The following is a 26,984-nucleotide window of genomic DNA, read 5'->3' on the forward strand; positions in this document are numbered from 1 at the left end:
ATCCCTCCATCCTCTATGACAAGAATTGTTATTGATGTTATTTTCATATACAGAACATAAATTTGTTAAAAGTTTTAGCAGTAGGAGCTGTATGCCACTGTATTTACTAAAACTTTTAAAGAACACAGAGAAATCTGACAAATTCAAAGTTCATTGCTGCACCACAAATGTAGACGATGAACACAAAGGGAAAAGATTCTTGTCGTAGCTTGTTTAAATTAACCAAAGCTAACTTAGAAAACCATCAGTTCAGAACAAGCATGCAGGCAATTTCTTTTTAGGGAACACTCCTAAATTACTTATTTCTGAAAGAATATGGCAAACCCCACTTTGTATGTATTACCGCATGGCTCAGAAGTAAAACTAATCTGCTAAACTGGGTGCTCTACTTGCCTTGACCATTTTAGACCAGATTAGAACAAATATTTGGCCTAATCTGGGCTGATTTAGTCTCTTATAGCTCAGTTTAGTTACCAGTATTATAGGCCATTCATAACAAAAACTCATTAGCTGGGCCTAAATTTGCTTATCACAGGTGTCAGCTGGATTAAATGTGGCCCAAATGTTACAACCTGACTTTGAAATGGGTTAGAAGGAAAAATATACACATTTGGGCCATGTCTGTTGAGTAAGCAGCAGTACTTGCCCTTAACACTTAACCTGAAACAAGACAGGTAAAACATTTCACTCTCAAAACTATAGTAGGTATTTGTCTATTCTTAAGCTTGGAGTTACAAAAAAAAAAAAAGGTAAGTTTTTTCAGCATATTTCATTGTTCTAAAACAACGTGTTCACATTATTTAAACAAAAAATAAAATAAAATAAAAAATAAAACGTGGGAAAAAGGGTAAACATTTTCACCAGCTCCACACCCAAACTGAAGTTACTGTTTGTTGCCATAGTAACGAGCCGTCGCCGTGGTTGCACTGCCAACTCTTAACAGCCAGGTAAGAAAGTCTCTGAAGTTACTTTTATTTGCGTTTATCTAGTGAGTTATGCTACTTTTGTAGCTTTAGAAGCGCCACGTTGTTCTTGCATGGTTTCTGAACTTCAACTTTTGTTAAAATCTGTTAAACTCATTGAATAAGGTTTCTGCATTTACTCGCCGGGATAACCTCATTAAAAAGTTAGCATAATTAGCGAACAAAAGGCTAGTAATCAGCCATTCCAAATTTAAAAACGTTATATAGTATACAGAACTGTAAGGAAGCACGTGTTATTTGGGTGATTGTAGCATCTCATGGGCTATATCGTTTTCATATGTGTAGAAGTTGTTTATTAGACAACACAAGCTAAATCTGTACTTTTGTCTAATGTTTGAACAAAAGGGTCACCAACAGGGCATTTAAGTGTAGACTTTAGCCAAATATATTGGGAAGTACTACTTCTATTACTACTGACTAATAATAAAAACCGTTATTTTCACAATAGCACATGGGCAGTGTCTAAAAATGTGGAGGAAGATCAAAATTGTAATTTTTATTCTATTTGTAATTCAATTATGTTCTGAAACTCATGATCATAGCATAATAGTGATTATATTTGATAATACCTACTGATAATATGACAGCAGTAACTGTAACTGATATTTACCAAGACTATGTGTACTGTTTAGAGAAAGTTATGATAGTTATTCTTAAAAAGATCTTTATAATTTCTTTCATATTTATTTTTAAATTAAGTCTTGTTTGTACAGTGTATCTTTTTGAAAACAGGGTATACTGTGGACAGTGGTAAAACCAAATCAAATTATTTGTTATATTTTTTTCTTCAGAAATTTCAGAGTGAGCAGACTGGCAAGTCAAGAAAAATATAAACACCAACCTGCTGATGGTATTCATTGAGAGCTCAGCAGCATGTTTGCTGCCTTCTCAAAGGAAAGGTCTAGTGATGGATCTCCACATACCAGTGATAAAGACATTGCTAATTCTAAACCGAAGGTTGAAAAAAAGGTTAATTCTTCTGAAGTGACTTTACCACCTCTACGCCCAGAGCCATCTTGTTTCTCTGTAGCTAAGCCCCTGTTCAGTTGTGGACCCATCTTAAAAAATGTGCCCTCTAATGAATCATTGTCTGTGCTGGAGCTACCCAATCCTTTTGCTCAAGTAGGGCCTGGAAGAGCCATGGCTCATGCAAAATGGACAGGAAGACCTCAGCTATTACCTTCAGCATTTAAGACTGCCATTCCCATCAGAGCAACTCAGTCGAAAGGACAAAGGTACTGATAATAATCACTGGACCAATTTGGTTCTCTGTCAAACTGTTTTAGAAGTTCTGGATATGTATGCATTTTCCCTGTTGGTTTGTGTGAAATGTTGTAATTTGTTATTTGAAATAAAAGCAGTTGCCACACTTAGTAAAGAAAGAATTTTAGACAAGCATGATGAATATGTAATGACTGCTATATGTGGAAGATCTAGGTATGCATTGGTAGGAATAGAAAGGTGAATCATTTTTCACACACTCTAGCTTTATTCCTATATGATACAGACATTTGGTCATATTTTTTATCAATTAAATGCAGCCATCATCATTTATTCTTCAAGGTTTTTAGGTTCTAAATGAACTCCTGTTCTGTTGATTATGTTAATTTTTTTTCTTCCTTTTTTATTATTATTATTAGTCTTACAGAAAAAGAAGATTCAGTCAAAGTGACAACTTGTAAAAACAAAAAGATAAGGACAGATGGAAGAGCGACCAAATCGAAAAAACATCCTCTTACTGGCACTGAGGTTGTTGAGATGTTTGCCCAGAAAAGAGACCCAGGAGACTTGGAGTTTTATTACCTAAAAGAAAGGGATGGAGATACTTACAGGTAGAGTCCACCTTGTGAATATTTCTAAATAATGCTAACATTTAAGATATAAAAGTATAGTCAGTTATTCTCTTTGTTCATAGGCCCTATGACCTGCAAGTGATCAGTTCCAGTGATGCTGGCTCTGAGCACTACATCTTCTCCCCTGATACTGTACTTCACGTGACAAAGACAGGATTTGGTGGACTTGTCAGCCTTGCAGAGTGGAACAGAGAATATGTGTTGTGGACTGCTTTACAGAAGATTCCCTTTTTTAGGGACTTCAGACCTCGTAAAGCTTTTGCCTGGTAGTAGGAATTAGCCACACTTTTTATTGCTAACTTTCTGAGTACTACTTGTGTCATAATTTTTTCATATTTGTCTTTTAACCTGCTTTTATGTGTTTTTGTGGCAGGTGGCAGAAAAATGTACACATGATCCTTTTTAATCGCAGGTGTAAAAATTTGCAAGATATGCTTCTTTTAGCTGTACCTCAGTTCAGAAATGCTCTTCATTTGTTCACTGGGTGAGTTAAGAGTTAAAATATTAATTATAGCGAAGCCTTGTCTGTCGACATAAATGATATATTACATATATTTTAGTGTCATATCAGACTTGACAAAGGCTCTAAACTGCTTTACTGATTGGACCTTACTTTTAACTTGAGATCTTTGTATAAAGTTTTTCAGACACGGATTTTTAAGAGAGTATTATTTATTTGTTTGTTTTTCAGAATAATTGAGGAACTTAAAGAGACACACTGGATGCCTCTGGATGACTCTAAAACCTACACATTGCTGGAATTCAGGACTGAAATGATAAAGAAGAGTCAAGAATGTTTTCTGATTCTGGAGAAATTAGCTCAATACCATGCTGTTGTTCTGAATATGGTAAGCATCTGTTTTCTTTTTGCTATGATGACATCTTTCTTTTGCTAAGAATAGCAGTAATTGCTGACTTACTAAGAACATGAATTTTTTCTATACTATAATTTAAGACCATCAGAGACCTTTCAAAGAACATTAGAACATTTCTGGATTAATATAAGAAACTATATATATATATATATAGAGAGAGAGAGAGAGAGAGAGAGAGAGAGAGAATCAGCTGTAATGTTACTCTTACATCTTCAGGTGAAAGACGAAAGCTATCGAACACACAAGGAGCTCCAGCTGCACATAAAACTTGCCAACAGACCAAATAGATCCTATGAACCCATTCACCTGCACTTGGCTTACCAGCATGAGCTGAAGAAAGAGTTGCACCAGTCTGAACGCATCTTGCAGAAACTAGGAAACTTTGCAGCCCTCGTCCATCAGATGATTGTACAGAGTGTTGTCACAATCATCCAACAAGATGCCATTTCTTTTCTCAGTCGACTAAAGGTGTCAAAATAACATTCATTATCTCCATACACATGCAGTATTTTCAGTGAGAGCTTGACTACAGCCTGCTCTCAAACTCTCACAATGCTTAATGAATAATAAGAAAATTGACCTGGAATTAGATCTAATTGAATAAAACCTATTGATGTGTTTTTGTTTGTTAGAAGATGGCATCTCAGCAGTGTTGCCTATTCCACACTGAGCTGTGTTTCAGTGAAAGTAGTCAGCTGACCATGGATCCACCAGTTCATATGTTCCAAGAAACAGTGAGCGAATGCCTCCTGACTGCTGGCAACTCTGTGATTCAGGTATTTTACTTTAAAGCATCAATACAGACATCAAACCTGTATGGTGAATTATATCTCTTTTTTTAAATGTGCATATCACATGTGTTCTTTCAGGTATTGATAATGAATTTATGACTACCAACATTTTTTTTCCCTGGTAGATGTGTGACAGCTGTGGATTGTTCCAGGAAATCAGCAGCAATGCACATAGTTCTGTTCAGGATTTAATATCTGACCTCAGCTGTATGAAACTCTCAGGTATGATAATAAGTGTGATTACTTGTGTTAAAATAGTGTAGAGTCATTTTGGCATAATGTGAGTCAGTATGGTCTGAGAACGGCAATGGTGACAAATCTGATTCCTTATGATTTGTGGTTTATTCATTTGGAAGACAGAGTAATTGTTTTTTTCCCCAATCCTAGGTGAGAAAAACAGTGACAGGAGGATTGGTCACTCATTCAGAGAAATGTCAGCTCACCAGCTGGCACTGCCTGAAGCGACTGTACTAATGGTGCAAAGCAATATGATGCATGGCAGCTACTATCCTCTCTCCAAGACACAACTCGAGTGGCAGATTTGCATCAATGACATTACAAAGGAAGTTGAAATTGAGCAAGCCAAGATCATGCAGGCAAGACTTATCACGTCCAGTCAAATCAATTCAATAAGAGTTGATGTAAACACAGAAGAGGAAAAATTGTAATATTCTGATTTCTCTTTGGGCAGGCTGAAGAACTAGAAATCCAGCAGTTGTGTAAGAGCTATGCGTGGTTGGGAGATATTCATTTATTTGTAACACAGTGGAGTCCAGTTTCTTTAGAATCCATGAAGGGTCAGCCTGCTTCTGTGTATGAGGAGCACATTAAGAAGCTGCGCAGCTGGGCTGAAAGAATCAACACAGTTGATGCATCAGTTTATACTTCCAACCAGATGTTTATAATCCATTGTACCCACACAAAGGTAACTCTAGGTATGTTGTGCTTCTAGGAAGTAAACATGTCTTTTCTGAATAACCTTTGAGTGCCATTCACAGGTTAACAACCCCAGGATGTCTACTTCTCATTCTGAATTTCAGCATGTATTCCTAATGAAATGCATTAAATCAATCTATGTATTTTCAAACATTTTTTTTACAAAATAATAATACTTTTTTTTGTAAATTGTAAAAGCTTTAAATTCAATACTTGGAGGTTAATCATCACTGTAAATTCTGAGTATAATCTATTGTTTCTGATTATAAATCTTTGCATAACCTCTTTGCTGATGTTTCTTAAGGGCAACAGCTAAACCTCATTGAGCAGCAAGTGCTACATCAGCTGGTGGAGCAGATGAAACTGCGCACAGAAAGCCTCATATTGGTCTTGGAGGGGGTTACAGCTGCACTCAAGAAAGAACCGCAAGTCTTACAGGACTTCTCAAAATATGCTTTTAGGGTACAGACACTTTCAAATTGCACATTTACATGGACAATTTAAGAAGTTTAGAAATAAAGAAAAATGCACAAAGTTTCAAAGAAATTAAAGGCTGCTTGTGCAAAAGAGCTAAAACAGCCTAAATGAACAACAGATATATCATTATCAGCAACCACCTATTGGTTTTACCCTTACAAATCTTGATGGAACATTTGGGTTCTATTGAGACTTTGCTTATGTACTCTCTCTAATTAAATTATTCATCCAGAAGACACTCTCCTGTCAGAGAAAATTTTGTTCTGTATTTAGATTCCATTATCCAAAAATATCAGGTTTTGCTTAGTGCATTAAAGTCTACAGTGTAATATGTTTTTTTAAAGGCACACAAATGAACAACCCAGGTGCCAGACTGAGTGCACAGTGTAGGATTAGCATTAGCAGGTGCTCCTTTGAAAGTCTTAGATAATGAGTTGTTAAGTTGATACAAAAGTAATTTCACTGTTTCACTGTGTACAAGACGTGACACTCTTCAGGCACTGTCCTGTATAGTGCTGTCTTTAGAATCATCTAAACATTTCAACATAAAAAAAAGCTCTTTTTTGGCCTCTGAGAACAGTGTATAAATATATTTCCTACCTAATTCACTCATATGGCAAACTGAAAAAAAAAATCAACAAGAAAAATTTGTCTACCTTGTGCAGGTGAGGGAAACTTCCAAAATGTTGACTGACTTGGAGAAAAGTTTGGAGTACAATGTCTCCCTCCGTAATACTATTTGCACTACCTACAGAAAGATGACTGAGCAGGAGCTGACTTTGGAGGAAAAGGTTAGGTGACATAGGAATAAGAATAATATCTTGATTAACCACATCATAGCTCTGCTCTAGGTTGTGCTTTAGTTGTTTGTGTTTTGTTTTCCCATCTCAATATGTGTGTATCTGTTTGTGTTCTATGTATAGATGCTGGACTTGTGGAATTCTTTCATCGTCCTCTTGAAGCAAGCAGACAGCCTTGTGAGGCAAAGGCTTCCTTTAATGGCTAATGCACTGGAAACAAAGTTTTCATTGTTAGCCTTTGAGCTTAAAAATATAGTCTTTAAGGCTACATCTGGACCTTTCCTTGACCAGTGCCAGAATGCCAGTGAGATTGTCCCCAAACTGAACCACATGTGTGCACATGTGCAAGCTCTCTATGAAGAGTTAAAACAACTCAACAGGAACAGTGAAAGCATTCAAGGTGAGGCAATATAAACATTTTTGAGACTTAAGAGAAGGCAGAATGTAGAATACTTAATTTAATTAACCCTTGTAGGTAGCACTAATTTACTATCCTTTTGGATCATTGGAGGACAGAAAAGTCCCAGATTACCTATAAGGGTTAAAAAATAGTAAAACAACAGACATCTTTAGTCTGTGAACAAAAACACAAAAAGGTGTATCTATAAAATATCAAATCTGCCTGTTTTGTCTCTCATTAGAACAAACAATAGATCTGACTAATATAACAGCTGATGTTCAGAAGGTCATAGCCCGCAAAGACTTGTGGCAACTCAAAGCTGAATACACCACCTGGGTGGAAGAGTGGAAGCAGCAACTATTCAGTGAGGTAGCATGTTAATTTACCCCTTTTTTCAATTAATGGCACAACAGTAAATATATATTTGGTAGAAAGGCATTAAGCCATGCTCATTCATGATGATGACAAAGTCATACCATTTTATTCAACTACATATTCTCCTACTGTAATTGATTGCCTTCTTTGATTTCAAAGATATATCCAGATCGATTATGCCTGCATGCATTCATGAATTACACACATGTGATTATTAAATTGATAAAGTTTTATATTTTAGTTGCAATACACCTTGAGCTGTCAGCGGTGTGTACCTAGACTGTGTCATTTCAAATTCCAGCTCAGCACCTCAATAACTAGACAATGCCTTTTGCCCCTTCATCTGTACACTGCTTTGTTTTTGTTCTCAGGTTGTGGTATCAGAAGCTCTGGGGAAAACTTTCAAGTGGAAAAAGCAAGCACAAATATTGACAAGTAGCATACCTACTGATGATACAGTGCTGCAGGAAACTTTAGGAGTCCTGGAAGACTTAAGCCATCAGACTGAAGTCATGGTGAAGCTGCACAGCACTAAACTTAGAGAAAAACACTGGGAAGCTATTTTCCAAGGTCAGAGACTTTGCTCACATTGTACTTTTTGTATACTTTGTGAATCATAGCTTTTCTAATTATATGAAAATGCATTCAAACAGGCATGGGCCTGCTATATATTCCGGAGAAGCAGGTGACAGTTGACGAAATAATGTCTCAACAACTTAAAGCACATCAAAAACTAATTAACAAGGTAAATAAGTTATAGTTCATTTCCAGAAAATGGTATGAGAGTGTTACAATGGAAACAATAGGCAATATAAAGCTGTTAAGATATTAAACCAACTGACTTACAGGATATTTTATTTTGCCAGATATGCAGGGATGCACAAACAGAGTGGAACATGGAGCAGACCTTCCAAAAGATATGTCTACATTGGAAAGACAGAGTCTTTCAGCTGAGTGAATTTACTCTTCATTTAAAAGAGAAGCACACAGAAGGCATAATTTCAAATGTCCATACTGCAAGACAACGCTCCTGTAATGATTCCAGGTTCACCATCACTGGTAGGACTAAACAGAGTCTAGCAGAAAACTAACAGTATTGAAGCCATTGATGTCTTTTAGATATTGCTGCTGAATTACTAATTTTGCTTTCCTGAAAAGAAATGTGTAATAGCAATAGTCTTCTTAAAGGTTTCTGAAAACTGACATGCATTCTTTTGTGCAGGTCTAGAAACACACTCTGCTGAGGTTGAGAACGATTTAATAACTCTGTCCACAATATTGATGTCAGGACACAGTGACGTGTCCAGGCTGCAGTTGGAGGATTGGATTCAGTCACTACAAGAAGTTGGTAAGATAGTGATTAGGAAAGGATTAAATAAATGCATTTGCAAAGTTAAAAAAATGACTTACTTACTAGAATCCATTATATTGTTTGTTTTTTCCCTTTTTTAAACATTTATAGCGAAGCTACTTGATTTATTTGAAAGATATCAGCAAATGTGGGCCTTCCTGACAAGAATGTTTAAAGAAAAATCCTGCTGTGATCAAAGACTAGATTTGGTATGTCCCATACAATCACAAGAACATGTCTCATTTTTAAAAAACAAACTTTAAACATTCATTTTATTTTGGAGATATCATTAGGGTTTTAGATTAATTTTGTTTTGTTACATTTTGTTTTGTTTTTCATAGCTGAAGCTTTTCCAACCAGTTGACGAGACTTTTAAGGAGTTGATGCTCTCAGTATCACATGATCTCCATGTGTTGAACTTTGTTTCCACTGAGACAAAGGGCAGATTTTGTGGCAGCAGCGTTTGTCGGATTCTCACAGATGGTTTGTCTACAATGGAAGCCATTTACAACCAGATGCTGGATCTCCATCACACCTTCTGTGAGCTGTTTCCAAGACTGTGGTTTTTGAATGACAGGGAAGTGATGCAGCTACTTTCTTTTCATCTGACACCTTTTACTTTGCAGCCCTTTGTTCGCAAATGCTTTAAAGGAGTGCGTTGGCTTGAAGTGGACTATAAAACATCATCTAATACAAGTGATGTGAAAATTTGTTGGGGCTCAACTGAACAGCACAGGCAAATGACAGTGCTTGGCGTTTTTGGCAGCCACCAGGAGCACATTGCCTTTCAGCCTCCTTTGGAACCAAATCCTGATGCCTTAGTCTGGCTCAGAGTCTTTGAGAAACATTTGAAGTTGACCATGGTGAAGCTCTTAAAACAATGTGCTGTGCTGCGAAACCGATTTGAACCACTCAGCCAAGATTTAGCATGTAATAACATAGTTAAAGGCATCCAACCTTGTAATGCTGACAGGATAGAAGATGCACACCCTGAGCTACATCTGCTCTCTGAATATCCGCTTCAGTGTGTGCTTGTTGTTGAGGAGGCCCTATGGTGCAGTATTGTTCTACAGGCTTTCCAAGAAAAGGGTCCAATGACGTTGAGGAACATAAAGGTTTACAACTCAGCAAAACTAAAAAACCTTGGAAACACTATAAGAAACGGAGTCAAAGGATCTAAAAGTGAATCTCTGGTTTCCAAATACTCAATGATGTGTTTGGGTGCTTTAGTGCAGCTTACGATGAATCATGCCCAACAGCTATCTCGACTAGTGGAGTTACCATGTGCACTGGAATCGTCTTTTGAGTGGCTGAGCTTGATGAAGTATTATATAAACACAGAAGACCAAAGTCTGCAAGATAGTGAGAATCCAACATGTTATGTGGAGATTTTAAGCCATCGGTTCCAGTATGGCTTTGAGTATTCTGGACCAGAAGACTTGGTGATAGTGCATACCCCATCCACGGACAAGGCAATACTCGGGATTGTCCTTGCTTTGACAAGCTACAGATGTGGTTTTGTGAGTGGACCTTCCATGTCTGGAAAGACAAAAACTGTGGTCCAGTTAGCAAAAGCGTTTGGGCAACAGGTTGTTGTGAAACAGTGCTGTCCAAGCATGAGACCTAGTGATATTCAGCAGATGCTGCTGGGTGCCCTTCAAACAGGAGCATGGCTTCTACTGAGCTCTGTGGATTTATTAACACAAGGTGTCCAGTCTTTACTGGGACAGCTTCTTGTAGACATATACCAATCCTTGTCCAAGTTAGAAAGAAATAAGAATTTAACTCCGAATGAGCAGTCAGAGTACAAAAATGCTGAAAGGGTGACAGATGGCACTAATATTTCTGAACCAGAACGTCACATTGTACTTTCAGGAAAATGCATCTCTGCCAGGCCAGGCTATGGGTGTGTTCTCATCTCTTCAAAGGATTTTGCATCCATTCCAGAGAGTTTACGATTTGCAACCAGACCTATTGTATTAACACGTCCAGACTGTCGGATAATTGCAGAAGTAATGCTGACCTCCATTGGTTTTTCAGAAGCCGCGTCTTTAAGTCATCGTCTGGTGTCCCTGATCAGCTTGGCCAAAGATTCCAATTGCCTGCCTGATTTTTTCCCTGATGATCACAACTGTATTCTTGGTGTCTTACAGAAGATCATCTTAGCATCTGAAATACAGCTACAACATGCTGTACGTCAACGAGAAATTTCAGATGAAGCTAAAGTTTCGGCTGCTTCACACACCAATCATATGCCTTTGGAAAATATGCCCGTCCAACTTCACGAGGACAGAAAGGAAACTGTAAAGATTTCAAAACTACGCAGTTCTCAGCTGTCAGTTATATGGGCTTTAATGGAGGAGACAGCCTTGGTCAAAGCTATTATTTCGGTCTTGATACCTGAGCACAAGAAAGCCTCAGAATTCTACATAATTTTCAAGGACACATTTCCTTTAGCATGTCAGTTTCCACTTTTCCAACAGTACATTGAAGAAGGAGAAAAGATTAAACTTGAAAATGCAGTTAAAGAGGAGTTACAACAAACATGTCTTTATTGTGACAATGAAATAATTTGCAATGCTCTTAAATTGTACCAAGCTGTGAAGATTTCTCATGCAGTCATGCTTATAGGCCCTTCAGGTAGTGGAAAGACAGCCTGTTACAGAGCTCTGGCTGGGGCGCTCAATAGACTTGCTTTTCAGCAAAATGAGTGTGTGTTTGAAAATGAGAATACAATTCAAAAAAATACTTCACAGGCAGGACCAAAGATCTTTGCTTCGAACTGGTGCTTCATTCACACTTTAGTTTTGTTTCCGAACGCCATGTCACATGATGAACTGTTTGGTTGCTTCTGTGAAAAGAAGGGATGGAAAGATGGAGCTGTTGCAAAGGTGCTTGAAGAATGTGATCGTAGATGTTCTGAAATCTGCAACAATGAGGGAAAAAGCAGTAGGACATCAACAGTGAAGTGGCTGGTAATGGATGGGGAGCCTGCAGGGAAGCCTGGCTGGTTAGATTATTTGACCACACTGTGCACTTCCCAGGATCCATTTCTGTGTCTGTCATCAGGTAAAACCTTGCCCTCTCAGTCACACCTAAATCTCTTAATGGAGATGACTGACCTACAAAATGCAAGTCCGTCCGCAGTGACCCACTGCAGCCTTGTTTATTTCATGGGTACTGAACTTTGGAAAGCTGTGTGGAAGAGTGAAATAAATGTTCTGTCATGTGAACACAAGCTGGATCAAGGAATTGTAAAAATGTGGAGTCGTCTCGCTGAGGATCTTTTCCACAGCACTCTGAGTTTGCTTGGGCAAAATGCTTTAACCTCTGCCAACCACTTTGAAAGAGGATCTTGTAAAAGATATGGTCTGCAAGAAATCATGTCATTTGTCAGGATCCTGCGTGCCTTCCTGCAACATTTTGTGGCGCATTTGAAAACACATAAAACAACACCACAAACAGACAAAAGAGGTATGATAATCATCATTGATAAGCCAAAAATCTTTTAACTGTTGTGTTGTTATTTTACTTTGCATAAAATTGTATCACTTTTCTCAATTTCACTTGTATCTTTAGATGAAACCAACACCAGGGGCACCGATACCCAGAGTAAACAAGAGCTTCTTTGCAGAAACCTTTTCTTGGTGGCTTACATTTGGGGGTTTGGGGGACATCTTCATTCTCGGTTAGAGTATCTTAATGAAAACATTTTTAATGCTGTTTTATATGTTTATTTTCAACACTAATGTTCTTCATATTGCTCTGTTTCTTTCATTAGCCACTGGCCACAGTTTGACTTATTAGCCCGACAGGTGCTGTTTAATTGCAGGTACAAAATTGAGGTTCCAGATGAAGAGAGTGTATTTGAACACTTTGACATCAGTAGTAAGATGTGCTCCAAGGACACACAGCTGACAAATTCTATCATTCCAAAGGTACTAAGTATTGTATTCACCACAGTGAAAATACCTTAGATACACTATTTACTACATTAACATGTTTCATCTTTTTATTTTGATTTAATTTTTATTTGACCTTTAAGTCACAAGTGTCTTTAATGTATTTACACAGTATGGGAAATACAAGCGTCTCCTGAGCCTGATGCTGGCGGCAAATCAGCCAGTATTGATTACAGGAGAGCCGGCTTCTGGAAAAACAACACTGTGCAAAACTTTTCTAAGTTTTGACAAACCACACATTAACCTTCCAGCAAGTCCACTCCTGAGCTCCAAAGACCTGCGCATTATACTGAAAAGCATCTGCATCCTGAAGAACTGTAAAGATGCTGCTGGTTCCAGAAGAAAACAGCCTGGCCTGCTCCTGTTTGTGGATGATCTGCATGAAGCCCCTTGTGGTAAGTAAGATAAATAAACTGATGTAAATCAGAATATCATCTTTTTTGTATAGTATAAAGCTGATTTAAGATCAATATATCTGTGTTGACAGATGTCTATGGTAAAGCGTCAATGGCTTTGGAGACTCTGCGTCAGAGCATTTCAAAGGGAGGGATTCTGACATTTGACACCTGCTTCTTCAGCTTATTGAGTTCTGGCACTGTTAGCTATTTGACTACGTGCTGTGTCTCAGGACTGGGTAATCAGTGCAGTAACGTGATATCCTTACGGCTCTCACGGCTGTTCTCTATCTTTGTGCTCCCCAGCCATTCCACAGATGTTATATTGTCTATCCATTCTCAACGGCTAAAAATCTGGCTCAGGGAAATGCCACTAAACTACAACAGTGAGGACATGTCAAAATGTGTTATCACTGCTACTAAAGATCTGTACCATGCTGTTTGTGGTCAATTCCAGCCTACTGCACTGCGGCCCCATTTCAGATTTTCCTATCATGACCTTCAGAAGGTGTTTTTGGGGATGTTCCTGTCACAGAGTGATATCTCAACCACAGAGACCATGCACAAAAACCAAAAATTACAGTCAAACCCCTTTCTAGCACTCTCAGGCCCACCAGCCTCGGTTATAAACATCATACATCTCTGGATGCATGAGTGCATGCGTACTTTCAGTGACAGGCTCTGTACAGAGGATGAAAGAAAAACTTTTCTGTCACTCTTAGTCAAGACAGCAACAACCCACTTTGAAAGTAAATTGGTTGACAACACCTACCTAGACACTTTTGATGACCCATCCACTGTCAGGAACCAAGTGGTTCATATATTACCTGTAAACAAAACATCCATCTGTCAGACGAAAGTTCAGAATGTTGAACTCAACAATCTGACTGAAGAGCCAAAACCAATTGGCCCGTCAGACCTTAGTCAGAAAGGCCATGCACTGACAGAATCTTCTCTTGAGTCTGAAACCTCCAGCTCAGAAGATGGAAAAACTCACCCTTTGCAACCAACCATCCTTCAGCTTTTGGAGGATTTAATGGCTAAGCTTGTCTATGGTCCTGAGTCCTTTGAGACCTTGAACTCCTTGAATCAATTACACAAAAATAAAAGTGGGTGCTGTTATCAGGAGCAAAACCTTGATGCATTGCTGCTTGAGCTATGTGCACTTCTAGACAGGAAAGAGGAAGACAAAACAAAGAGAGTCGATAGTTTGTTTGCCATTACAAACAGATACTTTGTTCACAGGGAGGCGGTTAGTCAGCTGTTACACATCCTCAGGGCTTTGTTTATACCTGGGGGTCATGGAGTACTCATAGGCTCAGACAGAGGAACAGGTCGTAAAACCACTGTGCGCTTAGCTGCCTACTTGACAGGCTTTCAGCTGATGGAAGTATGTTCAGATAATGAAAATAAATTGCATGAAATCCTGAAGGAGGCTGGGAATCGGGCTATAGTGGATGGAGTTAATGTCATCATACTGGTCCATGAAGAAGTCAGTCCACCCGTCAGAGAAGAACTGCTAGTAGCAATGGCCCAGAGAGCCTACCCGGCTCTTTTCACAGAGGATGAGCTGCAGAAGCTTGTTTCCACAGTGACAGCTGTGAAACATTCAAGAAGATATCTGATGGACAAGTGGATGAGTGAGAAGTAAGAGGAACAACTGGTACTTGCTACCACCCAACACCATCATTTTATTAAGACCCAACAATTAGACCCAAAAATACACTAAATGTTGTCAGTGCTCATTGAAAATTTCTGTGTATGCAAATCTTTGAAGAATCAATTAAATGTGTAGTTTGTGTAATTTATGTATAAACTGTTGTACAGTAATATCCACGTGTTCCTGTTGATGCCTTTCAACATGTCAGACAACAGTGAATTACCTGCCAACAATGAAACACAAAGTTGGATTGTAAGTAATTCACCAAAGTATTATCACTACAATTATACAACTTTCTCATAACATGATCTTAGCATGACATTTGGACTTGTTGTGGTCTTTTCTATTTACACCTGTGCATTCAGAGGATATGTTGCACCATAAACCTTTTACTATTTTGATTTCTGCTTTTTTTGCACATCAGGCACAAATGGCCAAGGCCCTGAGGCTCAGTTGCTGTGTAGAGGTGTACCAGCCGTGGTCCAACCTGTCTTTGGTGGAAGTTGCTGTTAAGTGCCTCAAAATCTGTCCCAATAAAAGTGAGTCATAACACCAAACTTAGTCTGCAGCATACCTGATTTGTTTTCACAAGTTTTTCTTTGCAGAGTTGTAGATATCACTACGATTTTTTATTTCTTTTCATTAAGTTATCCAAGAATGCTCAGAGCACAGCCTGACTGTGGCCATGGCAGGAATCCATCAGTCTGCATGTCAGTATGCTTCAGCCTTTTTAAGAGCCCAGCCTTTCAGTCCTCGGACTTATATGGAGTTTATTTCCCACTTTGGATACCTTTGCAACCAACTACATGAACAGTGGCAGAGCAAAACCAGCAGGTACTTTTACTTAAACTATTTCATTCTTTTTGTTTGTTTTTGTATTTGTGTCTTTGGGATTTAATGTTCTCTTATCCAAAATTTATTTGTAACAAAATATTCTTGATAGCTTGTTTGATATGGTGAAATAACCGTACATTTTATCCCCAAGAAAATCAAAATTCTAATAAATATTACTATAAACTATGCCAAGCAATATGCAATAGCCTTTCCACAAGCTAAATCCTAAACAGCACCTTACAAAACTGCAACATGTAACAACTTCATACTCCTAAAACCTAAAATACTTATAGGAAAGAAACGAAACGAGAAAAGAAAAACTACAGAACTATCATTCTTAACTAAAAACATTATTTCTCAAAAATTTAACATCATTTGAGAAAAACTATTTTTGTTTCATAACAAAATACTGGCTTTGTCCTTCAGTTTACCAATATCCATCACAATGCAGAACACATATGTTGCATTTGATCTGAATGGTTAAAAAAGGACTACATGTGTTTTTCAAAAATAAAGTTTTATTTTTCAGAGTTGCCAAAGCTTTGGCTCGTTTGGAAGTCCTGAACAACACAGCAGTGCAGTGTAAACAGCATTTAACACAACTGCAAACAAAGATTTCTAAGACACAACAGGTAATAAAGAACAATTAAACACTTCGATAGCACTATTTTTATGGTTAGTGATTAATTAAATAAATTTGTAATTATTCATTTAGTATACTTATGCGTTGTAATGTTTACTCCAAGATATTGTCATACTTATTCATTTAGATATTGTAATAAATTATATTTCTTTTGTTTTAATGCAGCACGAAAAAGAGCTTCTTAGGACAGTAGAAGATCATAAGAATCTGCTTGACAGAGCCCTTGAAAAATATATCGAAAAGCAGAAGCATCTAGAAGAGAAGATTAATCAAGCTCAGCAACAGGTAATCTTTGATACCTAAATCCAAGATCACATGGAAAACATAGCATGTAGTGTTCATATAGGACACCAGATGTGTGCGAAGATAATCGCTTTGTTAGCATCTGTTTTACGTATTTATCGGGATATCTGCGGTTTTCGAACATACATGTAAACAATTGACCTAATTTTCATTTTTTTCTTTTTTCCCATAGATGAAACCAGTCTTCCTGTCATATCTTAAAATCTTTGAGTGTTTGAATTCATCTGACCTTGAGGAGGTGCGCCACTACAGAGATCCACCCGATGGAGTGGTGAAGATCATGGATGCTCTTTGTTTGCTGTTTAATCGTCCTCCAGGCTGGGAGAGTGCCAAGCAACTTCTTGGCCAATCCAACTTTTTTCAGGTGTGTGGGAAAAAAATAATTTTGGAAAAATCTTTTTGATCCCACACAGTTGTGTTGAGTCATTCATTCATTTATCATCATTTGTAATGTACAGCTTTCTTGGGCATACCTTTGAATGATTTTAAACAGATCGGCTTTGTTTCCTTACAATTTCTTTCTCTTTTTTCCAGGAGCTGGAGTTCTTTGACTGCAGCAGCCTGACAAATGAACAGCTTCAGCAGCTTGGACAGATAGTTCAAAGTCCTCACTTTTTGTCAGATTCTGTGCGTGAGGTTAGTAAGGCCTGCGAGTCCCTCTGCCGATGGGTCCAAGCGGTGTATGAGGGCTGCTATGAGCAACACCAACTGGTGGTCAAACAGCAGATAGAGGTGCTTGTTGGGGAGGCAAGGAGTCAACTTAACTTGGCCAGGCAGCACAAGAAAGAGGCCTACCAGCGTTACGAAGATGTTAACCTTCACCTTAAGTTTGTGCAAGAAGACCTAGAGGAGCAGCTGCTGCAGCTACGTGAGGCTGAAAACCAGGAAAGTGAAGCTGCTACATGTGCTGAGAAGTTACAGATGCACATCAGGGACTGGAGAGCTGCATGTCTGGTAATGTAGAATCAGCAAATAATGTAAATGTCATTTAATCTTGCACTGAATTTTCTTCTTTGATTATTTATTTTATTTAAATTATAACTATTTTCCTTTTTCTCACTTAGGAGGCAGAATTACGTTGTCAAAACATACCCGGTGATGCTCTCATCCTGGCTGCAGTCATGTCATATTTAGGCCCGTTTGGACCTGAAGTACGCACAGAACTGTTGAGCAAGTGGAGAGAGCTTTGCCAGACAGGGATTATCAACAAAAATCCCAAGGATATCAGATCCTCCTTGTTTACACAAACAGACATTAAACCCATTTCTCCCTCACTTGGTTTTCCTATTACTGTGACTGAGAAGCTGCAGTTGCCTCTTGGTCAGGCTTTAGGGTTGAACGAGTGGCAACTTGAGGATACTCTGTCTACCAGACTGCTGGTCAAGCTGTTGCTGTGGGGCTTCACATGTTCGTATACTCAGTGCTGGCCACTGCTGGCGGACATTGAGCAATATTTGGAGAAAACTTCTCAAAACAAGCTCATCACAGGTATGCCCTTAAATTAATGGAACATGTTTCTGTTTTGCGAATCAAATCACAAATTCATTCACGTTTGATTGTATTATGAACACCAGCATAAAGACAAAGCTGGATTTCTTTTTCATCTACTTCATGAATACAAAATCAATCTTTTTTTATAGGAGTGTATGTTCTTAATCGTTTAAATGTAATCCTTTGGCTTTATACAAGATAATAATGGAATTGTAAATTGCTTCAAATGCTATGCGTCAAATTGCTATAAGTTACGCATATGCTCTATAGGAGAGAATGAAAAGCTTGAGAAGGAGTTCATGTTTGGGATGGTGGTTTGTGCGGATGATCTGGAGCTGCTGGACAAGCTGGACCATGCTGCTGAGAAAGGTGACTTAAAACGGGCTCTATAAGAGAAATGTAATGTTGAAAGCATAAAAGTTTATTTTTATAGCGTTATATTCATTGATACCATGTGTTTTTAGGATTGAAAGTCCTGGTTACTCATGTGGAACGTGCGATTCCTAGTCCTGGTTTTCTGGCAAAATTGGCACGTCCTTCTGAATGTTGCTTTCCAGGGTTACAGCAGCCTCCTCAACTGCTCCATCCCGACTTCTGCCTCTTCCTTAGCACCCATCTGCCTGTCAGTCTACTTAACAGCGGTAAGCAGTTCATGTTCTTGTCTTACCTGGCCTTGTTATCATCATCCTTGTAGTTTTACTTTGTTCAAGATTTCAATAAAGTAAATGTATAGACATTTGTTTTTATTTTTGGCTTAAGCTTAATTGTTAATAAATAAAAAGATAGATCTTAAGCAGCTTTCCCATTGGTCTGTTGTGGATTCACTTAAACTTAAAGTTTACTCTTGTTTCCTAGCAATCCATGCATCCATTTTGGCTCGGGTCCATGTGGTTGACCTCTCTCTGAGTTCAGAGGAGATCCAGGAGCTGATGCTGACACAGCTGCTACAGTCTGAGTGCAGAGACCTGCTGATTCAACACTTACGATTTCAGAATAACAATCAGGTGCTGCAGGAGAAACTGGTCACAGAGGAGGTGAACACACAAACCATCAGCGTCATTATGGGTCATACTGTTGATTATTTTGTCTTGTGATTAGCTATATAGACAGAAATTAGTGTATGGTCCTTTTTTTCTTGAGTATTCTTGTCCTCAACTAAACAGGGATTATTTTCCTCTTTGTTTTAGACTTGAAATCAATCTGACATTCAGTTTGTGTGTCGTGTAAACTGAGTTAATGAAGTATGCCAGTTGTGGATTAAATTTTCTTAAGCGATCTTTGTCATTTTTAATTGTGCTGTTGCTGTGAATCAGATGTCTTCTCTTGATTTAAATCAGGGTACAATGCTGTCGAGCTAAATACTGCTTAACGAACAATTGTGGCATTATTTCATATTCATAGTTGCTGTACATTCATTTACTGTTATCATTCTTGTCCAGGTTGCTGTGATGGACTATATCCTGCAGTCTGACAACTTTCTGCTGAAAGACAGATATTTTCTTTCCCATGTGGCTGTCTGTCAAGAAGAAATAAAAAAACTGCAGACTGAGGTCAAGCAGCTGAGTGAGGAGCTGGAACATCACGACTCCCTGCTGGCTGCTCCACGACAGTTAATGAAGCTAGCTGCTGCCCTCTACCAGGCGCTGCAGGCGATGTCCCGCCTTTCTCCTGCCTATTACTTTTCCCTGATTGGCTTCATCACAGTGATGCAAGAGGTTTTCAGGGTAAAGGGCAGGCTATTAGTGTCAGATACAACTGGAAAAGCAACCAAGAACATGTTACCAGAGACTATGAACATGATGGTTCTCCAGCTGCTGGTGCTATACAGGCCACGTCTCTTCAAAAGACACGCTGTTGTTCTGAAACTGTTGGTGTCGTTGGCTTTGCTCAAGTACAATCAACTTTGCTCTGAGGCAGAGATTTTGGCCTTCCTCAGTGGTTTTGAAGACACAGAACATATTATAACTGAAGCCTGCAGCTCTTCTATCACTATTTCACACTCCTCTGGTGGCCTTCCCAGCTGGATACCCCCTCATATCCACTCTGGGCTTCTCTGCTTGGAAAAGATCCCCACTTTTAGAGGACTGATTGCTTCCCTCTGTGCTTCCCCCACACAGTGGCATGAGTACTTATGTTTGCCATCTTGTACTGTGGTAGGAACTGTTCCCTGTCGCTCTCACTCTCACCTCTCTTTGCTTCAGCGGGCTCTCCTCTGGAAGACCATCCTTCCAAACTCTCTGGAGGAACTAGCAGATGTTATAGTTGCCAGCCAACTCTGCTTGCCTGTAAAGACAAATTGGACTGACTTTCCAGACACTGGAAACATAGAGGCTCTCTCGAAATATTTGGTCAAATATGAAAGACTTGTCATTCTTACATTGCCTAATCCAGAAAAAGATATGCAAATGAGCATTCAGCCTCTGTATTTAATAAATCAGTTGGCCCACTGTGCAAAAGAAAAAAATAAGGTGACCAAGCGTGACTGAAACCTTACATGTTTTCAGCCAAATACTTTTGATTTAGTGCTTGATGTTTTTTTTTATATATTTTAGGTTCAAGTGAAAATAATATCTTTTGGGGCACTGTGTGACAGAGAGCTCATCCTTTCAATGCTGGACAAAGCAGTTCATGATGGCCACTGGCTGGTCTTAAATAACTGTCATCTCTTGGAACACTGGGATGATGAAGTTTTGGCTCGCATCAGCTGGTTGATCTCCTCTTTCACAGGTAAGTTTTTAATCAAGAGTCAATTTAAACTGTGTTCGCTTAATTTATTATAATCAAATGCTTCCAACTCAAGTGACAGTCAAATCTTTTTTTGCATTTACCCTTGAATTTTCTTACTTGGCGTCCTTCATTTTACACAGAGGAGCAGTCCCCGATTCATCCATGCTTCAGATTGTGGTTTATAACACAAGAAAATGCTTCTCACTTTGTACCAGGTAGATCTCTTATAGTCAGTATACCGTAGTTACAGTCATTAACAACATGGCATAGTCATCAGCTAAAGATGTTTTACCATAAAGTCAGTCTGGCTCATTTTATCAGGTAATGCAATCGCTTTTATTTTGGCAATGAAATGTATCAGTGTGGTGTTAGTCTGTGAATAATTTTAGTGACACTTATTGCACTTGCTACAGCTGCAGTGCGAATGTGTGCCCTGCCGCTGGTCTGTGACTCTCCATGGGATTTGAAGGAGGAGCTCAGCTGTTCTTTGCGACAGGTGATGTCGGTCAGTCGGCTCCAGTCATGGTCAGATGTCACCACTAACAACATGGAGCTGCTTCTCCGCTGTGCCATCTTCCACTCCATTTTGTTGCAGAGACAAGCCTATAAATATTTATGCTGTGGAAGAATCCATCACTGGTGAGGAAATGGGTGCACATACTGTAAAAAGTTTATACCCCAAGATAGAGGTGATATTTCTTCCCCAGAAATTTGGATTTATGTGTCAGATTTATGTAGAGTGGTGTCAAGCATGATCTGACTACATATGTTTTTTTTTTTCTTTAAGTTTTTGCTTAATCATGTGGATTTTTCTGTTGTTATGAAGGAGTCAGGATGACCTGCTTGCTTTAGCAGATGCACACATTTGCATTGCCAGTCTCTGCAATGACAATACCAAGGTTTTGCAATATATAGCAGGTAAGGTCACAGGAAACAATGAAACCTTACTAATGCAGTTACTACTGGCTTTAACTATGTTTTTCTTTCTATCCATAGTCAATCTCATACACGGTGGCCATGTAATGGACTCTGCAGATTTAGAGGTGGTTGAGAGTGTTGCCAAGTCATGCTTCGGAACAGTGTCATCTTTTTTGGGTAGGGGGCCACACACCCTTACAAATGTTACCAGCAGTTGTGACCGTTTTGGTAATCTAACATCTTCTGTTAAATATAGTGCTCTTTGACTTGCCAGTATTGATAGACATTATATACATTTAGTTTTTATTTTTAAGTACTGCTTGAAAATAAGGCTGAATTCTGAAATTAAAATGTTTGTGGTTCTGTGGTTATGTTAAGTATTGATTCAGTATTAATACTTTTTTTAGATTTGTCAAGACCATTGCAGGTTTTGGAGCCATGTTTTCAACATTCAACAATCAGTGACCCTGTTTTGCTGGGTTTAAGTGAGGATGTGCCATCTGAGATAACCAAGATCAATAGCCACAACTTGAACTTATTACTGAAGGCCTCCCAACCTTCTCTTGGACAAGTAAAGCGTTTCAGCACCAGACAGGAACAGTTTCCCAAACTGCCAGCCTACAGTCATACAAAAGAAAGACTAGAGACCCTGAAAAATTACCTCACACACAAGAAAGGCAGCACAGTTAAAGAAGTGGAATCTGTTTCTCATAGTCCCATTCGTGACTTCCTCATGGCAGAATGGGATGATCTGACTAATTTGGTGTCATTACTTCTCACAAAGCTCCAACAACCTGTTCAGTACACAATGTCTGTTTCTCCCCTCTTTAACTGCACTGACCTGTCTCACTTGGAGAAAAGGGCAGATTTGCTCAGTGCTTATCTCTGGCATGGCAGTACTTCAGATCCACCTGGTGCCTATCGACTATCTGCTTTTAAAAACCCCAGAGGCTTCCTGGTGGCAGTGATGAAAGAGGCAGCTCAAATAAATCACAGATATATCAGTGATATAATGCTGCATTTCCAGGTAAAGTATACAGATAAAACTATACAAAATTTATGTTTTAAAGTTGGACCTCTGAATAACAATAACAATAAAACAGTTTACTTCTTACTGTAAACATTTCCAGGTAGTTAATGATGATAACCTCATAAATGCTTTTGCCCCTCCAGGTTTTGTGTGATTGCACATACCCAGCTTTGCTTCCTCCAGGTGCCGTGTATTTGTGTGGTCTAGAGTTAAAAGGGGCATCATGGGATTCGGAGCTAGAAGCCCTGCAGGATACTCTTTCTCCTCTGCCAGTTTCAATGCCACTTCTTTGTGTCAAGGCTCAATTCAGGAGCCCAGACACTGCCACAGATACTTTGTCTTGTAAATCTTCCTATTTAATGAACAAAGGTAACGTCCAAGCTGCAGGTGCCTCCCCAGTGACTCCTACACAGTTACCAATCTACCACTGCCCGCTGTATGTAAACACAGAACAGAAGAGTGGAAACTGGGGACTGACAGAAGTTAACATTATTTCAGTGGTTCCCCTTCGTGCCAACCTAAATCCTGTCCTGTGTAGCTTAAGAAGGGTGAGACTTGTGAGTATACTGTGACTGATCTGAGCTGCTGTCACCTACTGTGCTGTATCTGACTGACAGTCAAGCATGCCAGTGTTGCTGTGCATTTTGCATGTGTTTCCAGAATTTCTGCAAACTCTCAAATAAATTTGTGATGACAACATACTGTCTGTTTATTCCTTTTGTAATGCAGTGAAATGTGATTTTCATTTGTTTTTTTTTGTGTCATACTGATCCAGTTGTCACAAAGTTTAAAGGGGGGGAGTGTTTTTCTGTACATAGCATGCCTTATTCTGTTGTAATAGTGCACTGTAACAAGTAAAAAAAAAAAATAGACATGACATAATCTTTGATACGAGCGACCTAAAAACTAGTTGACATTTTTGAATATTTATACTCATTCTGACATATGTTTGGAATAGCATATTTGTCAACAATGCCTTTCTCTTCCTGTAGGTAACTTGGATAGGCATCACTATGAAACTTTTGAGAAGTTTGGCAACAATACATTTCTACTACATCTTGACAACGGAAGGGCGTGAGTATTTTAGCCGATATGTGTGTTCCATGTAGATAGATAGATAGATACATACATACATACATACATACATACATACATACATAGATCGATCGATCGATCGATAGATAGATACATAGATAGATCGATCGATAGATAGATACATAGATAGATCGATCGATAGATAGATACATAGATAGGTCGATCGATAGATAGATACATAGATAGGTCGATCGATAGATAGATACATAGATAGATAGATCGATAGATAGATGATGTTGTAGATAGATGATGTTGTGTTAATGTGAACATCCTTGCTGGAGTTGTCCTAATTCAGCATTTGGTCTGACCACGATTGTGACTGGCTCTGGAACTGTCATCCCTCCAGATTTGGGCGTCACTCCAAAGATGAGCCTTCTATCTTAACTCCACTAACACAGTGTTGCAGGTACAAACTGGTTGGCTATGTATTTTATATATTACTGTTTTGTAAGTTCAATGAACATCAATGCTATTTAATTTAGCACAGGACAGGTAATTTACTGTAACTTTGTGTGATCATTTTTAGCTGCAGATGTATAGTCAGAAATAAAGTGGATATCACCATATGACAGTTGCAAAGAATTACACCAGTTATCACCTTTGTCCTCCTATTTGTCTTCTCTGTTACACTTTTAATTTTTTAACACTCTTTTTGTTACCCTCTTTCTCCACCTGTCTTTTTTTTACCTTGCTCTTTCTTTAGAATCCGTCGTTCCACATGGTTACGTCTTCGCCTCCTGGCTTCACCTCAGTATCATATCAGTGATGTCATGAGGGCCTCACTGTCTCTGGATCCCCTTCACAAGGTGGCTCCGCTGCTGGCTGAGCCTCACCTTGCTGCTCTCAGTCGACGTTTGAATACTGTGCTTGAGACTGTAAGACGTTGCCAGGAACAACAGAAAGAAAATGGTGGTAGTGTCATCTATGATGACTTTGCTGATTTAAAATAGAGAAGCATTTGGGTAAATCAGCCTCACACCTCAGTGTTATAGTATTTTTATGTATACATAGCTCACGCTCAACTTGTATGTTAAGATGTTCTGAGTTACAGTTACACAGCCTTTATAAACAGGACACAAGTGTATGGTAATAATGCCTTAACTGCTGCCTTATGAATATTTGTTGGTAGTAATAGTTTAAGCAACAGCTCAGTCATTTCTAATAAATAATTATTTGGAATATATTTTTATAAAAATAAGGAAAGCACGAAAAAATACAAAGAATTATTGCTATTATTGGTATTATTATTATTGGTACTGTTATTGATTTTAATGGTGATGCTAGCTATCATGAATATTTATGAAATAATGATGACAACAACTTCACAATTACATTCGTAGATTTATTGATGTCATGGCATTAGTAGTGGCTATAATGACCAGTATTTTCATTATTTTGACATATAGCTCTATTATGCAGCATTTTATTTTATTTTTCCATTTTCCATTATTCAATCAGATAGATGGTATACAGTTCCCTGGATGAGCAGAGAACTGGAGTCACAAGTTACATTTCATGACATGTAACTCATTACTATGTCACGCACAACTTTGCTCCATATTTGTTTTGTTATTATTACATTATGTTGTATTCCACATCCTTATGTGCTGTTGTAATTATAAAAAAAAAACATAAATGGACAAAGACAAATGATGAAATATTCTTGTTTGCTGTCATTTTGTCTTTTCATTAAACAAATTTAATAATTTCATGTTTAGTTCATGTTAATCATTTGTTTAATTTTCTGCTTTTTGATAGATAAAGGGAGTTTAATAAGTGAAATAGGACTGTGCAGCTACAGTATAATGCGCTTTTTATGGTTGAATTGTTAATTTGTTTCCTTTAGCTTGCTCCTCTGCTAAGACTTAGTGCTGACAGAAGAGGGAGCTTTGACCTATTTCTCTTTTTACTGCTCTTAACCTGCCAAGTTATTCATGTGGGGGCATTGTGACCTTTTTACTCCACTTAAAAACCATATCATGGCTCAAGAAGAGGAGTGAAAATAATGTTATAGTTAACTGATGTGATCCAAAATGTGTTTGCATATAAAACAGTTGAATGACTGGACATACTGACACATTTGTGGTTGATAGTGTGTATGTTTATTTTGGATTAAGATGTAGGATTAGGAAGAGGTAAACAGAGAGGTGTGGAAGATCAGGTGATGCAGGAAGCAGGAAAGAAGAGCAGGTATACGAGTAGCTGGTGTAAAGTAAGAAGGCAAGGCAGTTTATTTGTATAGCACATTTCATTTACAGGACAATTCAAGCAAGATAAGTTAAAAAAAAAAGTTAACATGCAGAATTCATGCACAGGCGCATGAGAAAAGAAATGTTTTTAACCTGGATTTAAAAATGTCTACATTTGGTGAAAGTTTAATCTCCACTGGCAGTTTGTTCCACTTGTTTGCAGCATAACAGCTAAATGCTGCTTCTCCATGTTTAGTCTGGACTCTGGTTTGGACAAATTGACCAGAGTCTTTGGATCTAAGAGCTCTGCTAGGTTTATATTCTTTGAACATATCACAGATGTTTTCTGGGCCTAAACCATTCTGGGATTTGTAAACAATGAGAAGGGTTTTAAAATCTATTCTGTGACTGACTGGAAGCCAGTGTAAAGATTTCAAAACTGGTGTGATGTGTTCAGATCTCTTAGTCCTGGTTAAAACTCTAGCAGCAGCGTTTTGGATGAGCTGAAGATGTTTAATGCTATTTTTAGGAAGTACTGCTAAAAGACCATTACAGAAATCCAGCCTACTGGAGATGAATACATGGATGAGTTTCTCTTGGTCTTTCTGAGAGACTAAACTTTTAATTCTGTTGATGTTTCTTAGCTGGTAAAAAGCTTCTTAGTGAAGCTTTGATGTGACTGCTGAAAGTCAGGTCTGAGTCTATCAACACTCCAAGGTTACGAACTTGGTTGGTGATTTTAAGAGCCCGAGTCTCCAGATGTTTGCCAATGCTGACCCTCTTCTCTTTGCTACCAAACAGAATAATCTCAGTTTTGTCTTCATTTAATTGTAGAAAATTCTCCTTCATCCAGGTGTTTATTTGCGCCAGACACTGACACAATAAGTCTATTGGAC

General features: G+C 38.4%; 2 protein-coding genes across 6 annotated transcripts in view; both read left to right on the top strand.

Moving 5' to 3' along the window:
- LOC121637624 (extracellular serine/threonine protein kinase FAM20C-like) overlaps window positions 1-26,161 on the top strand; it is a 35,178-nt gene extending 9,017 nt beyond the window's left edge. For both annotated transcript variants that reach the window (XM_041981790.1, XM_041981791.1), the window contains exons 9-11: window positions 23,797-23,878; window positions 24,246-24,305; window positions 24,603-26,161. In XM_041981790.1, the coding sequence (XP_041837724.1) occupies window positions 23,797-23,878; window positions 24,246-24,305; window positions 24,603-24,849 (389 nt within the window). In that variant the 3' untranslated portion in view covers window positions 24,850-26,161. The remainder of the gene's footprint in view (window positions 1-23,796; window positions 23,879-24,245; window positions 24,306-24,602) is intronic.
- On the top strand, window positions 983-23,501 carry LOC121637621 (dynein heavy chain domain-containing protein 1). Of its 4 annotated transcripts, none has more exons than XM_041981786.1 (43): window positions 983-2,218; window positions 2,624-2,815; window positions 2,899-3,102; window positions 3,210-3,320; window positions 3,528-3,684; window positions 3,928-4,179; window positions 4,344-4,487; window positions 4,628-4,724; window positions 4,890-5,098; window positions 5,194-5,437; window positions 5,743-5,900; window positions 6,581-6,706; window positions 6,839-7,115; window positions 7,357-7,484; window positions 7,862-8,060; window positions 8,144-8,235; window positions 8,357-8,549; window positions 8,713-8,838; window positions 8,953-9,050; window positions 9,183-12,315; window positions 12,421-12,529; window positions 12,623-12,779; window positions 12,916-13,198; window positions 13,291-14,845; window positions 15,026-15,110; window positions 15,283-15,397; window positions 15,506-15,692; window positions 16,222-16,324; window positions 16,501-16,620; window positions 16,811-17,002; window positions 17,173-17,592; window positions 17,703-18,126; window positions 18,400-18,498; window positions 18,594-18,770; window positions 18,985-19,163; window positions 19,569-20,597; window positions 20,682-20,856; window positions 20,997-21,071; window positions 21,270-21,495; window positions 21,683-21,774; window positions 21,853-22,002; window positions 22,182-22,801; window positions 22,948-23,501. In XM_041981786.1, the coding sequence occupies exons 1-43, from the start codon at window positions 1,857-1,859 to the stop codon at window positions 23,374-23,376; spliced, it is 13,503 nt and encodes a 4,500-aa protein (XP_041837720.1). In that variant the 5' UTR covers window positions 983-1,856; the 3' UTR covers window positions 23,377-23,501. The 4 variants fall into 4 exon arrangements, with proteins under 4 accessions (XP_041837720.1, XP_041837721.1, XP_041837723.1 ...); XM_041981787.1 differs by having other exon boundaries at window positions 984-2,218; window positions 4,347-4,487; XM_041981789.1 differs by having other exon boundaries at window positions 987-2,218; window positions 10,995-12,315.
- Window positions 26,162-26,984: the final 823 nt, after the last annotated feature.

This window comes from Melanotaenia boesemani, chromosome 4 (assembly GCF_017639745.1).
Source record: "Melanotaenia boesemani isolate fMelBoe1 chromosome 4, fMelBoe1.pri, whole genome shotgun sequence".
Lineage (NCBI taxonomy): Eukaryota > Metazoa > Chordata > Actinopteri > Atheriniformes > Melanotaeniidae > Melanotaenia > Melanotaenia boesemani.

Bases quoted from the DNA above. Each gene is read 5' to 3' on its own strand.
- LOC121637621 (XM_041981786.1), top strand. From the start codon at position 1,857: ATGTTTGCTGCCTTCTCAAAGGAAAGGTCTAGTGATGGATCTCCACAT. The intron at 6,707-6,838 runs GTTAGGTGACAT...TTCTATGTATAG, and splicing joins AGCTGACTTTGGAGGAAAAG to ATGCTGGACTTGTGGAATTC. The intron at 22,003-22,181 runs GTAATCTAACAT...TACTTTTTTTAG, and splicing joins CAGCAGTTGTGACCGTTTTG to ATTTGTCAAGACCATTGCAG.